The sequence below is a fragment of the Diospyros lotus genome, chromosome 14 (assembly GCF_014633365.1).
Source record: "Diospyros lotus cultivar Yz01 chromosome 14, ASM1463336v1, whole genome shotgun sequence".
Taxonomy (NCBI): domain Eukaryota; kingdom Viridiplantae; phylum Streptophyta; class Magnoliopsida; order Ericales; family Ebenaceae; genus Diospyros; species Diospyros lotus.
This window is the reverse complement of record NC_068351.1, coordinates 3153534-3168011: the sequence shown is the minus strand read 5'-3', so window position 1 is coordinate 3168011 and position 14478 is coordinate 3153534. Positions and strand designations below refer to the sequence as shown.

General features: G+C 40.2%; 4 protein-coding genes across 4 annotated transcripts; all 4 read left to right on the top strand.

Moving 5' to 3' along the window:
- Nucleotides 1-462: 462 nt before the first annotated feature.
- LOC127790120 (fasciclin-like arabinogalactan protein 12) lies at nucleotides 463-1370 on the top strand. Its single transcript, XM_052319411.1, has one exon. The coding sequence runs from the start codon at nucleotides 463-465 to the stop codon at nucleotides 1327-1329; it is 867 nt and encodes a 288-aa protein (XP_052175371.1). The 3' UTR covers nucleotides 1330-1370.
- Nucleotides 1371-3779: 2409 nt separating this feature from the next.
- Nucleotides 3780-4583, top strand: LOC127790118 (fasciclin-like arabinogalactan protein 12). The gene has a single exon (XM_052319410.1). The coding sequence runs from the start codon at nucleotides 3780-3782 to the stop codon at nucleotides 4581-4583; it is 804 nt and encodes a 267-aa protein (XP_052175370.1).
- A 3093-nt stretch (nucleotides 4584-7676) lies between these two features.
- On the top strand, nucleotides 7677-8447 carry LOC127790117 (fasciclin-like arabinogalactan protein 11). Its single transcript, XM_052319409.1, has one exon. The coding sequence runs from the start codon at nucleotides 7677-7679 to the stop codon at nucleotides 8445-8447; it is 771 nt and encodes a 256-aa protein (XP_052175369.1).
- A 1970-nt stretch (nucleotides 8448-10417) lies between these two features.
- LOC127790116 (fasciclin-like arabinogalactan protein 12) lies at nucleotides 10418-11221 on the top strand. The gene has a single exon (XM_052319408.1). The coding sequence runs from the start codon at nucleotides 10418-10420 to the stop codon at nucleotides 11219-11221; it is 804 nt and encodes a 267-aa protein (XP_052175368.1).
- The last annotated feature ends 3257 nt before the right edge of the window (nucleotides 11222-14478 follow it).

Below are 14478 nucleotides of genomic sequence, written 5' to 3'. Positions count from 1 at the left end.
AAATAAATAGAATGACTTTTTGGAGAACATTCATTGTCAAGAATCAAAATCAATTTAATATGATACTCGACCACAAAATTTGAGGAAACAAGTAGATTATGTCACTTCACTTGCCTGCATAAACCTGTCACTCAAATGAAGATCATTGTACTCTTCACGGAAACTTCAATCAGCTAGCTCTCTGCTGTTTTTCTATCATTGTTGATAGAACAAGAAGCTGCATCAGCACCATCAGCACTTCACTTCTCTCTTTTCTCTATACCTTAGAGAGATAGATATACCATGAATTTATCCTACCACCACAGAAAGCCACCGTCTTACCTAACTTCAAACTCACTTCCCAACTCACTCCAATCTATAAAAACCCGATTCCCTTGCAGCATATCCCACACAACTCTTCTCCGTTTTCATCTTAAAGCAGTACTTCTGCCCATTCCAGATACTTCAAGAAAGTCCAGAAAAATGTTGAAGCAAATTGTCTCACTGTTACCACTCTTAATGATCTTCCTCAGCTTCCCCACAGGTTTTGCTCAGTCTCCAGCACAAGCTCCCGTTGCTCAGCCTCCAGCACAAGCTCCAGTTGTTCAGCCTCCACCCAAAGCTCCACTGGCACCAGGTCCAGCACCATCAGGTCCACCCAACATCACCGCAATCCTTGAGAAGCCCGGTCAATTCTCCACCTTAATTCGCCTACTCAAGACCACAAACATGGATAGTGTGATTACCTCACAGCTCAACGACTCAAGCCAAGGCCTAACCGTGTTTGCCCCAACCGATAAGGCCTTTGCCAAGCTCTCAGCAGGTTCTCTAAACTCGTACAACAACGAGAAGAAGGCCCGGCTCCTAAAATTGCATCTCATCTCTTCCTTCCTTTCCCAACCTGAGTTCCAAACTGTGAGCAACCCCGTGAACACAGAGGCCGGGAGTACTGGCGAATACCCGCTAAATGTAACAGTATCAGGGAATGACGTGAAGTTAACAACTGGAATAGTTAATACAACAGTATCCAGCACAATTTATTCTGATGGTCAGCTAGCCGTATATCAGGTGGATAAGGTGCTGCTTTCATCAAATTTTTTGGGAACTCCATCACCTGAACCCGCACCTGCAACTTCAACTGCATCTACATCTGCATCTTCATCCTCATCCTCATCCTCATCTGAATCTGCATCTGCACCTTCCAAGCCCGATAAAGCGGACCAACCTCCTCCAGTGTCCACTGCCGATTCCTCAGCTCAAGCTTCTGGTGCAATGCCAGAGATTCACAATGCCCTGAATGCAATCCCTGTTGCAGGCTTTCTTATTGCAGCCTTATCTGTATGCCTTTGAGTGGCTTGCTGTTTGATATTGATTGTGCAGTGTGCTCTATTAATATACTGTATTCATTTGTATCAAGTTGATATCTTCTGAGTAAGAGGGTGTTTGGCTTTCCCCTTTTTTTCATTAAGTTAAAAGTTAAGTAATTTTAATGTATTTGGATAAATATATTTTTAAGTTATCAATTAATAATTATGTGTTTGGTTTGAAAAAATTGATAAGTTATTAAAACATGACAAAAAGAACAAAATAAACATAATATTAAATGATGTAAAATTTTATATTAAATATTGATAAATTATATATTATATATGTTAATTATTATGTGTTATATATATATATATATATACACGCAACGGGAAGGAGAAGCTCGGAGGAGAAGAGGGTGGCGAAGGTGACGGGCAGCGACCAATAGGGCGACGGACAGCCGGCCACAGAGGAGAAATTGAAGCAAATAGGGGTAGTGGTCGATGGGGTAACGAACAATCAGCCACAGAGGAGAAATTGAATCAGATAGGGGCAACGGTCGATGGGGACGGTAGCCCACGAGCGTGACCCACCAACCCGACGACAGCTTGCAGCAGCCCTGTTGGATGACGGCGATAGCGGATCTAAAGAAAGGAAGGCAAAGATAACGGATCTAGAGAAGAGGCGACAACTGCAATGACAATAACGACAGAAACTCAAGGGAAGATGGGAGAAGACAAAGACAAGGAATATAAATATTAAAAATGTTTGGGGGCAAAATAGTAATAGCATCATTCAATGCAATAGCTTCTTTTATAAAAGCTAAGGGTACCGACTTTTCTCAAATACTATCATAGTAGTGGTTAAGTTACTTAACTTTTAAACTAATTTGTATTACCAAATATTTTAAAGAAAAGCACTGCCTAATTTATAAGTGATCAAACTGTTTAGCCAAACATCCTCTAAACTCTCTCTCTCTCTTCTCAAAATCATGGTCAGACCTGAGACTAATTCAGCATGCTTCATGAAAGTTCCTTCCATTAATATTCTGGATTTAAAGTCTGACAAGAGACAAGATAAGGAGTTATCTTATCTTGGATCACTTGGTGACTAAATGATTCCAAAACCACTTACTATGCAAATTTGTGACAACTAGGTGGATCCAAAAATCTATGTTGAGAGGGTTAAATTTTTTAAAAAATAATATAATAAAATTTTTATGTAATTAAAAATAGAATTTGGGTTTGAAATTAATGATAAAAGTTAATTTTTAAAAAACTATTATTTTGGTTTGTTTGAATTAATGATAGGATTTGAGTGGGTTTAGTTTTATAATTTTCTACTTACAAATGGGTTATGGCCAGGGGTTGACTATATCATAAATTTTGAGGTGAGTTGTAATTTTTTTTAGACTAAGCTGCTATTAATTTTTTTTTTTTACACTAAATCATGTATTCATGGGAAATAATTATTCAACCATGCCCAGTAAATAGTGAAATCCCAGGAAACTTTCTTATACATTTTCTACTCTTTTTACTATTTACTTCATTAATCTTCATTAATGCACAATGTTTGCTTCCTTTGTAATGTTAACCAAACAAACTCAAACTTCTCAGACAGAAACCAGTGTGAGCTATTAGAGCCCCAGAAAAAAGAGAATTACAAGGGATATTTGAAACAATCAATAATAAATCAGGGATGATTCTCTGCTTCAGTTGATCAAATCACACAACTTTCAGGATTAAGAAAATATAAACCTAATTTTTTCTCCTGGTGAAAGGCATTGAACCCTTACTCCCAAATATGTGCCAATAATGTCTTCAATAGCTTGCTAGCAGAGTTACTTGTCGTTTCAGTGAGCTGATATTTGAGGTAATTATTTCCCCCTTGAAATCTCACTTATCACATAAATGTGTTGGTACTATTTTACCAGTGTAAATTACGATGCTACTAAATGGAGAAACAAAGTTCCAATTCACCTACTATTACCGAAGTGGGAATGAATTTAGGATGTTCCATTGCACAGCTTATGCTGTAATTAGATGAATGAAGTGTCCAAACTGATTAATCCTAGCAAGTCCATGGTCACCATCAAATTGATCTGATACTTTATCCCATAATTTGAAGGAAAAGGTTTCTTCTTGAGGCTGTAGAAAGCTATACAAAATAGAGATCATTCAACTTCATCCACAAAAGCTCAATCAACAGACTCTCTGCTGTTTTCCCCCAATTCTGAAGCAAAGCTGTAGCAGCTTCAGCACCATCAACACCTCACTTCTCTCTTTTCCCTCTTACCTTAAACAGATAGGGCATGAATTTCTCTTGCCAACATAAAAGAGAAACTCTTTTACCTAACTTTACATTCACTTCCCATCTTACCCCACACAATAAAAACCCAACTCCAGTGCAGCATATCCCACACAACCATTCAGTTTCACTTCAAATTAAGCTTTTGTTCAGCCTATAATACTCAAAAAAACAAAAATTCCGTGAAGATGGTGAAGCAACTTTTCTCACCATTACAACTACTACTAATCTTCCTCTGCTGCTCCACTGCTTTTTCTCAGCCTCCCGCACAAGCTCCGGCCGCTCCCCCACCGGCACAGGCTCCTGTCGCTCTGCCTCCCCCAGTGGTTCAGTCTATGGCACCAGGTCCAGCATCATCAGGTCCACCTAACATCACTGCAATCCTTGAGAAGGCTGGCCACTTCACTACCTTCATTCGCCTTCTAAGGAGCACGAAGATGGACAGCGACATTTACACGCAGCTCAACACATCAAGCCAAGGCCTCACTGTATTCGCCCCAGATGATTATGCTTTTGGTAACCTCTCAGCAGGCGCTCTGAACGCATACAATGATGACCAAAAGTCCCAGCTCGTTAAATTCCATCTCATATCATCGTACTTTTCCCTCCCCGAGTTCCAAACCGTGAGCAACCCGGTGAGCACAGAGGCCGGTACTAAAGTTGAGTACCCGCTAAACGTAACCATATCGGGGAGCCAGGTGAATTTAACAAGTGGATTTGTGAATACAACAGTATCCAACACAGTTTATACCAATGGGCACCTAGCAGTATATGCGGTGGACCAGGTTCTCCTTCCAAGGCGTTTCTTCGTAACTCCATCGCCTGCGCCTGCGCCTGCGCCATCAAAGCCTGTGAAAGAGTCCCCATCTACTCCAGTGTCCACTGCCGATGCCTCAGTTCAAGCTTCTGGTGCAATGCCAGTGATTCACCATGCTCTGAGTGCAGTGACCTTTTTAAGCTCTTTTATTGCCGCACTGACTTTTTGCATCTGACCATTTTTTTTCTTCGACGAGAGGCTTTTCGTGTTTTAAGTTAGATCTGGTTGATGGAGATTTTTGATGTCCCAATGCTACTATGTTTTCATTGAATCAATAAATTTTATGAGCAAAAACAGTGTCCCTCTGTTACTCTCTCCCCTGGCTATTATGTTTACTTAGTAATAGGCTCATTCTGGTTGAATCTTTTCATGGAAGTTTGATAAAAATAGCTTTCTTTTCAAGCACCTATAGATAATGATACATCACACCTTATCTATGAGACATAAATCACTTGGAATCCAAATGGTGCTTACTTGACCTTAGACCATTGACATTCTTTCTGACATGACTATGATGCAATAAAGAAGCTGTAGAGAAACATCAGGCGCAAGATAGGCTTAGTAGTGGGGTGTTTCCAAGGGATGTGATTGAAAAAAATGATCACCACAGAAAAGCAGAACAACTGATCAGAATTAGTGTGCCAAATTCATGAATTAACGGGTTTCACAGCACGACTATTTGGCTAATCTGCGTTGCAAATTTAAATAGTGACAGTTACTCTTAGAAAGTTGGAACACATCCTTTTACTTGACAACACACACTCGTCACTTCTAAATCCCCATCTCACCCCACTCAATGAAGATCTATTAATTTCATACAACAACCTACCTAACTGTCACTCTTTTTCATTATCAATTCAGTTGTTTAATCCATACTGCATAATGAAAAGAAATTTCAGCAAGAGTCTCCAAAGAAGCCACATAATTGGGCATCGTTTATCTTTTCATTTCTTATTCCTAATTTTTTTGTGCTATAAATGAGAACATACAGCTTCTACGGCATGTTTTTTCTCTTCAAGCTGGATGGTAACACCTTACTGCTCTGTCCAATAGTGTAATAATGTAAACGAATTTACTGAAGTTGTGCTGATCGTGGCCAGGCATAAAAGCAACGCTTCTTTTCTGGGCCTTATGCTTATTGTGACATTGAGCTCAGTAGACTTGCCAGAAGCAAAGGGGCAATGGGAGAAATAGCTAAAGCCAAAATCTTTTAAATTGCGGTCCATTTGATATACCTCAATCGGATCCCAAGGCCTAGTGGGGTCGCTATTGCAAAAGTTAAATTGCGATAATCATTTTAGCAATCAGAAGGATATCTGCTAAGGAAGCAAACGTTTTACCAAGTGTGAAACCCATTAAAAATAAACCCAAGGCATGAAATTGTTGTTCTTGCTGCATCTATTGTTATAATTATGATTTGAAATTCAAATTAGATTGAGATTGAAACTTCTTAATTGACCGTAATTATAACTTCGAATTTGACTGTTATTTAAAATGTTGTCAAATTCAATTTTAATTGAGATTTATCTAATTTGAAAGAATATTCTCACGAATCATCTTCTAATCAGGATATGATTTTATATGTATATCTATAAATAATTTTAGATCTATAAATAAGTGTTTAATGTTCTGAAATTAGTTGCAACTATATCACTTTTATTATAATAATATTTATTTAGTGATATTTTAATATAATGATATCACTTTTGTAATAATATTTTTTTGTTTAGTGATATTTTTGTTTTTTATACTCGTGATTTTTTCCAATTTAAATTTTCTACGTAAAATTTTGTATTTGTGTGTGATTGATTCGTGATTTGTATTCGGTCCAATTTCGTAGCATATATGCATGCAATGGGAAACTGGACCCATGTGCGGAAGGAACCAAACCAAGTTGGTGTTGGGATAACAACAATAATTATACATAAAAGTTGGTACAAGAAAACTGTAAATAATGGCCTATGAAGATGGCATGATCACAATGAACAGAAAATATGATAGATTGAGTTGTGTAAACGTGTTGTCTTGAAGATAGAATCGTCTTGCACCGACAATTAACAAACTACGACGATAGTCTTAACAGGATGAAACGATCTGATTAACAGAACATCAACCAAGAACTACCGGAGCTAGCAGAACTCGCAGGGGTATTTAGCTCTCTATTTTGAATAGAAGAAGGATTGGAAAAATGAAGCGATTAACTCTCTGGTGAACAGTGTGGAATGTGAAGGATAAAGAGAAAGGAATAGATCATCTAATTGTGTAACCCCACGAATTGGACTTGGAGGCTCGAATTTATGAATATAGAGCCGGGCAACCATGCATGAAATAAGGAAAAGGAGTTAGGACCACGACATAAAGGAGATAGAACCAGAAAACACGTTGGTGGCACTTGGGACCACGACATGAATTGCAAAAAATTGGGAAGTTAGGACCGCGACAACAGGAATTCTGGAGAGCAATTTCCAAAAAGATGTCCGGATTAAAATAAAATAATATATTAAATAAATTTTTACTAAAAATATATTATTTTATTCTTATTGATTATGTCCGACCGACTAGACGGACGGTGGCATGCGCATGTGAGTTAGCTCGCTCACAAAATTTGGGTATCCTTTAGCCCCCAAACCCAATATTATGATTTGAGCTATTTATATCTACTTAAAATCTCCTCACCAAACAATGGGAGACAAATACACCCACACGCATAGCACATATACACTCTCACACAACAGTTGGTTCAGTTCAGGACTCTAATATGTATGTGGGTTTAATTCTAAGTCCAAACTGTGTTTTCAGGGGTAGAGGTTATGTTAATTTTATTGAAATAAAACACTGAACATATAATGACATAAATGACATTCTTGCGAAACTTCAAACAAGTAAGAATCAACAGATGAACAACCTCAATCCAGGCCAATTTGTTCCTGAAGATGATTTAACTTAGAATTGAACCGAACTGAACTTGCAGCCATGCACGAAAACTTCAATCAGCTAGAAAATGGTTCATCACCTCACTTCTCTGTATTCTATTCTCTATACCTTACAGAGATGGATACGCCATGAATTTCTCTTGCAACCATAAAACGCCACTATCTTACCTAACTTCAAATTCACTTCACTCCATAAAAGCCGAATTCCCTGGCAACATTTCCCACACAACTCTTCTCCATTTTCATCTTAAAGCAGTACTTCTTCCCACTCTACACATACCTGAAGAAAGTCCAGAAACATGTTGAATCAAATTTTCTCACTGTTACCACTCTTAATGATCTTCCTCAGCTTCCCCACAGGTTTTGCTCAGTCTCCAGCACAAGCTCCCGTTGCTCAGCCTCCAGCACAAGCTCCAGTTGTTCAGCCGCCACCCAAAGCTCCACTGGCACCAGGTCCAGCACCATCAGGTCCACCAAACATCACTGCAATCCTTGAGAAGCCCGCTCACTTCTCCACCTTAATTCGCCTACTCAAGACCACAAACATGGATAGTGTGATTACCTCACAGCTCAACGACTCAAGCCAAGGTCTAACTGTATTTGCCCCAACCGATAAGGCCTTTGCCAAGCTCTCAGCAGGTTCTCTAAACTCATTCAACAACGAGCAGAAGGCCCGGCTCATAAAATTGCATCTCATCTCTTCCTTCCTTTCCCAACCTGAGTTCCAAACTGTGAGCAACCCCGTGAACACAGAGGCTGGGAGTACTGGCGAATACCCGCTAAATGTAACGGTATCAGGGAATGAGGTGAAGCTAACAACTGGAATGGTTAATACAACAGTATCCAGCACAATTTATTCTGATGGCCAGCTAGCCGTATATCAGGTGGATAAGGTGCTGCTTCCATTAAATTTTTCAGGAACTCCATCTCCTAAACCGGCGCCTTCAACTGCAACTGCATCTGCATCTGCATCCTCATCCGAATCTGAATCTGCATCTGCACCTGCACCTTCCAAGCCCGATAAAACGGATCAACCTCCTCCAGTGTCCACTGCCGATGCCTCGCTCATGCTTCCGGTGCAATGCCAGAGATTCACAATGCCCTGAATGCAATCCCTTTTTCAGGCTTTCTTATTGCAGCCTTATCTTTATGCCTTTGAGTGGCTTGCTATTTGATATTGATTGTGCAGTTCGTTATATTAATGTAGTGTTTTCACTTGTATCAAGCTGATATCTTCCGAGTAAATTCTCTATCTCTCTTTCCAAAATCATGGCCAGACCTGAGACTAATTCAGCTTGCTTCTTGTTGTGCTGCCCAAAAAACAAAAAACAAAAAAACAGAAAATTCCAAAAAAGTTAGTTCTTTCCATTAATCTGCTGGAGTTCTTTCCATTAATCTGCTGGATTTAAAGTCCGACAACAAACAAGTTAAAGAGTTATCCTGTACAGATTGGCAACAGATCTCATTCAATGGATCACTTGGTGACTAAATGGCTCCAAAACCACTTACTATGCAAATTTGTGAGCAGACCCTTTCTCATATAACTGAAATGCAAGACTTCAGTTTGCAGAATAACTAAAATATAAGAATGTTTTCATTGTATTAGCAAAAAAAATAACCAAAAAAAAAAAAAACTAAAAAAGGAGAATCGTACAAGATTTCATTAGCAAACTATTTGCAGTCCATGTGATATGAAACAAGTGGCAGCTGCTTCATCTCGATAACATTCTCCACGGTTGCCTGTCCTAATTCATGTTTTCATGATAAATAATTATTCAACCATGCCCAATGAATTGTGAAATCCCAGAAAACTTTCTAATAAATTTTCTACTCTTTTTACTGTTTACTTCATAAATCTTCATTAATACACAATGTTTGCTTCCTTTGTGAACAAAACAAACTCAATCTTCTCAGACAGAAACCAGTGAGCTATTTGAGTCCCAGAAAAAAAAGAATTGCAAGGGATATTTGAAACGATCAATATTAAATCTGTTGGTATTTTATGAAGAAAGAAGAAAAGGAAAGGGAAAAAAATAGCAAAGCAAAAGTCATATATTTTATTCAATCGTAAACTTCAATTTATATAGCTAAAATATAAATTGAAATGAGTATAAAGTGGAGAATAATATGACATAACATCCAGCCAAAACAGCTAACAAACAATATTAGATAGTTGCTAATTTATTGATTATGGATAATTTTAATTTATTTTGACTCCTTCAAACCATATCAGCAGCTTCTAAGTCAAAATTCAACAAAATCATGGATGATGCTCTGCTTCAGTTGATCAAATCACACAACTTTCAGGATTAAGAAAATATAAACCTAATTTTTTTCTCCTAGTAAAAGGCGTTGACCCTTACTCCCATGTCTGTGCCAATAATGTCTTCAATAGCATGCTTGCCCAGCTGCTCGTCGTTTAGAGTGACCTGATATTTAGGTAATTATGGCCCCCTTAGAATCTGCAGCACTTATCACAAAAATGTATTGGCACTATTTTACCAGTGTAATGTAAATTACGATGCTACTAAATGGAGGAACAAAGTTCCAATTCACCTACTATTACTGAAGTGGGCATGAATTTAGGATGCCCCCTTGCACAGCTCATGCTGTAATTAGATGAATGAAGTGTCCAAACTGATTAATCCTAGCAAGTTCATGGTCACCATCAAATTGATCTGATACTTTAACCCATAATTTGAAGGAAAAGGTTTCTTCTTGAGGCTGTAGAAAGCACTACAAAATAGAGATCATTCAACTTCATCCACAAAAGCTCAATCAAACAGACTCTCTGCTGTTTTCCCCCAATTCTGAAGCAAAGCAGTAGCAGCTTCAGCACCATCAACACCTCACTTCTCTCTTTTCCCTCTACCTTAAACAGATAGCTATGGCATGAATTTCTCTTGCCAACATAAAATAGAAACTCTTTTACCTAACTTTACATTCACTTCCCATCTTACCCCACACAATAAAAACCCAACTCCATTGCAGCATATCCCACACAACCATTCAGTTTCACCTCAAATTAAGCTTTTGTTCAGCCTATAATACTCAAAAAAACAAAAATTCCGTGAAGATGGTGAAGCAACTTTTCTCACCATTACAACTACTACTAATCTTCCTCTGCTGCTCCACTGCTTTTTCTCAGCCTCCCGCACAGGCTCCGGCAGCTCCCCCACCGGCACAGGCTCCTGTCGCTCTGCCTCCCCCAGTGGTTCAGTCTATGGCACCAGGTCCAGCATCATCAGGTCCACCTAACATCACTGCAATCCTTGAGAAGGCTGGCCACTTCACTACCTTCATTCGCCTTCTAAGGAGCACGAAGATGGACAGCGACATTTACACGCAGCTCAACACATCAAGCCAAGGCCTCACTGTATTCGCCCCTGATGATTATGCCTTTGGTAACCTCTCAGCAGGCGCTCTGAACGCATACAATGATGATCAAAAGTCCCAACTCGTTAAATTCCATCTCATATCATCGTACTTTTCCCTCCCCGAGTTCCAAACCGTGAGCAACCCGGTGAGCACAGAGGCCGGTACTAAAGTTGAGTACCCGCTAAACGTAACCATATCGGGGAGCCAGGTGAATTTAACAAGTGGATTTGTAAATACAACAGTATCCAACACAGTTTATACCAATGGGCACCTAGCAGTATATGCGGTGGACCAGGTTCTCCTTCCAAGGCGTTTCTTTGTAACTCCATCGCCTGCGCCTGCACCAGCACCATCAAAGCCTGTGAAAGAGTCCCCATCTACTCCAGTGTCCACTGCCGATGCCTCAGTTCAAGCTTCTGGTGCAATGCCAGTGATTCACCATGCTCTGAGTGCAGTGACCTTTTTAAGCTCTTTTATTGCCGCACTGACTTTTTGCATCTGACCATTTTTTTTCTTCGACGAGAGGCTGTTTTAAGTTAGATCTGGTTGATGGAGATTTTTGATGTCCCAATGCTATTATGTTTTCATTGAATGAATAAATTTTATGTGTAAAAACAGTGTCCCTCTTTTACTCTCCCCCCTGGCTATTATGTTTACTTAGTAATAGGCTCATTCTAGTTGAATCTTTTCATGGAAGTTTGATAAAAACAGCTTTCTCTTCAAGCACCTTTAGACAATGATACGTCACTCCCTATCTATAAGACATAAATCACTTGGAATCCAAATGGTGCTTACTTGACCTAAAACCATTGACATTCTAACATGACTATGATGCCATAAAGAAGCTGTAGAGAAACATCAGGCACAAGAAAGGCTAAGCAGTGGGGTGTTCCCAAGGGATGTGATTGAAAAAAATGATCACCACAGAAGAGCAGAACAGCTAATAAGAATTGGCGTGCCCAATTCATGAATTAACGGGGTTTCACTGCACGACTCTTTGGCTAATCTGGGTTGCGAATTTAAATAAGAAAAATGATAGAAAGCTCGACAGGCTTACTGGAAGGGGGCAAAGAGACGATTTTGCTCCCACACCCTGTAACGCCCCGTATATGGTAATTAAATTAATTTTGGGGTAATTGGATTTAAAAGAATTATTAAAATAAGTTGTTAGGATTAAATAAAAATTTAATTATATGATTTTATGGAAATAAGAAATTAAGATAATTAATTTTGTTATTTGGGAATTTCTAGAAAGAGAAAAAAAATTAAAATTAATTAATTTGTGTGATTTTTAGAAAGTTCAGGCATTTCTGTAATTATTATAGGGGGTGATTGTGTGATTAATGGAAACTTAAGAGTGCTGGCATGAATCACGGAAAAGCCAAAAATTCACCTTAAATATAACTTAAATTCTATATAGGTTGAATAGGCATGCGGGCGCGAGCGGGCGACCAGGCTGTGGACGCGGGATCGAATCCGCGGGCAGGCGCGCGAGGCTGAGGAATTTTGGCTGATTTAATTTAGCCCTTGACGTCAAAACGACGTCGTTTTGATAGAGGCGGTGGCCTCCCCCAGCGGCCTGCCGCGCGCTGCCACGTGGCGCCCCCTCCCTTGCTCACTTTCGGCCGAATTTTTAAGCCCGATTTCGGGCGTAATTTTTGCAGTTCGAGCAGTGGGAAATTACAGAGAAAAAAACATCAGCATGCGTGAGGGAAATTGAGGAATTTGGGCTTCAAAAATCGGATTAAACTCCGTTTAATCCCTGATTTAATTATCCAAGTATGTACCTCAGCTAGTAATTAATATTTTTTGCGGTTGAAATTTCATTTGGGGCCCAATTTTATTAATTTTGTCTATAATTGGAATATTACAGTTTGTATAACTTTGACCGCGTTTGGTCAAATTGAGCCTAAGGCTATCTTCGAAAAGGCAAGTTCTATATACCCTCATTGTCGATTCTTTTGATGTCAATTTATTTGACCTCCCTTCATTGGATTTAACTGTTAATAGATTATGGAATTTAAACGGTGTGTGTAATAATTTAATTTATTAACCTGGTTTCGAGGGTATTATTCGTTAGTTGCCTACGAGGGTTTGTATCACCCCCAAGCCTATGGGAATGATGTCGTACTCACCCGGGGCTAGGTTCTTAGCTGTCGGGTATTATTATTAGACTTCCGGTTATTTATTGGCTAGAGCGGTTGGGCAGTGGGGGCAAGGGTTAGCCGTTCGGTGACGGTGAAACTGTTGTATGGTCTATTTTAGGCCGTCAGATGGTCTCTCCTGGTCACTAACCGCTGACTGGTGTCAGGCACTGCTAACCTACTCTACCGTTATGTGATTATAGCATGCCTGATTATTTCATTTTTGTTGCATGGTTTGGTATGCACATGGGTTCGGGCTGCATGATGGGATCATCATGATTTGGTTATGCTTGATCACGGACATTTTAGATTAGTCAGGTTGCATCCAGCACGGGCATATGCATCGCGTGTGATTTACTACTTGGGCGGAGCATGGCTTGATGCCTGGATGTATGGGCGCCTTGTATCACGTTGGTGCTCATTACGCCTTGCATTTTATATGCATTGCATGGTTACCGGTAGTTATTAGTTCTCGGACGGGAGTACCGTTCCGAGGGAGCCTTTGGCTCGGCTGTCGAGAGTACCGACAGGGATACGGGTGACGGGAGTACCGACCCGGGATAGTGCGCACAGGTTTGTGGTGATTTATGTTGCCTTTCAGGGCAGCGGCATGTTGGTATGGGACTTGGGTGCCAGGTGTTCTATGTGGGCCCCAAGGACCGGTATATGTTTTATTATGCGGCACTGTTGCGTTGTTGCGTCACATGACTTGTGTGTACATGTGGGTTTATATTTGGGGTGATCTTCTCTTCTGTTTCGTTTACAGCCTTTCTTTTCATATAAACTTGCTGAGTCTTGCGACTCACCTTGCTTTCCATCATTCCAGGTAAGGGTAAGGCTAAAGTCGAGGGCGAGGACCGTGCCACCTAGTAGCCAGCCGTGTCGGTAGGGTGTACAGTTAGCTGCCCCCGTTTTCTCTGATGTTTTGTTAAGAGTTCTGACTCTCATTTTTGACTGTGCCCGGTTGTTCCTTGTATCTTTTATCGTTGGCACAGGTGTCTGTATATTTTTATATACTCCTTGACTGCTGTTCCAGCAGGGTACTTGTAGGCGTGCATGTATATTATTTTGCTTCCGCTGTTGTATTTTTCGTATGTATGCATGCCAGGGTATTTTTGTCTTGTGTTTGTTTCTCTTCTCTCATGTAGGCGCTCTCGTTCGGATAGACCGGGCGGTTGGGATATCCGGGCAGCGTTGCTTACACGCCCTGTTTTCTCCCTCCCCCTCCTATGGATTGCAATTGCCATGTTTTTCTCATCTCCCCTCCCATAGTCGCTTGCCTGGCCTCATCGCCGCCCTCACCTCATCTCGCCGATCGTCGCTGAAGATGCAAATACAATCAGGTGAGGCGAGGTGGCGATGGCAACAAGACAACAGAGGCGAGGCGAAACGACAAGGCGAGGCGAGGGCGATGGCAAGGCTAGGGCAGCGTCCATGGGAGGGGAGAGAAGAGAAGCAGGGGCGGGGGCAATTTTGACTTTTTACCTCTTTTTGTAAATCTCTCTGTGATCTTCTTTGACTCTATAGTGGAGCTCTTTAAATAGTGACAGTTACTCTCAAAAAGTCGGAACACATCTTTTGACTTGACAATAGACACTCATCACTTCTAAATTCC

Bases quoted from the DNA above. Each gene is read 5' to 3' on its own strand.
- LOC127790117 (XM_052319409.1), top strand. From the start codon at position 7,677: ATGATCTTCCTCAGCTTCCCCACAGGTTTTGCTCAGTCTCCAGCACAA.
- LOC127790116 (XM_052319408.1), top strand. From the start codon at position 10,418: ATGGTGAAGCAACTTTTCTCACCATTACAACTACTACTAATCTTCCTC.
- LOC127790120 (XM_052319411.1), top strand. From the start codon at position 463: ATGTTGAAGCAAATTGTCTCACTGTTACCACTCTTAATGATCTTCCTC.
- LOC127790118 (XM_052319410.1), top strand. From the start codon at position 3,780: ATGGTGAAGCAACTTTTCTCACCATTACAACTACTACTAATCTTCCTC.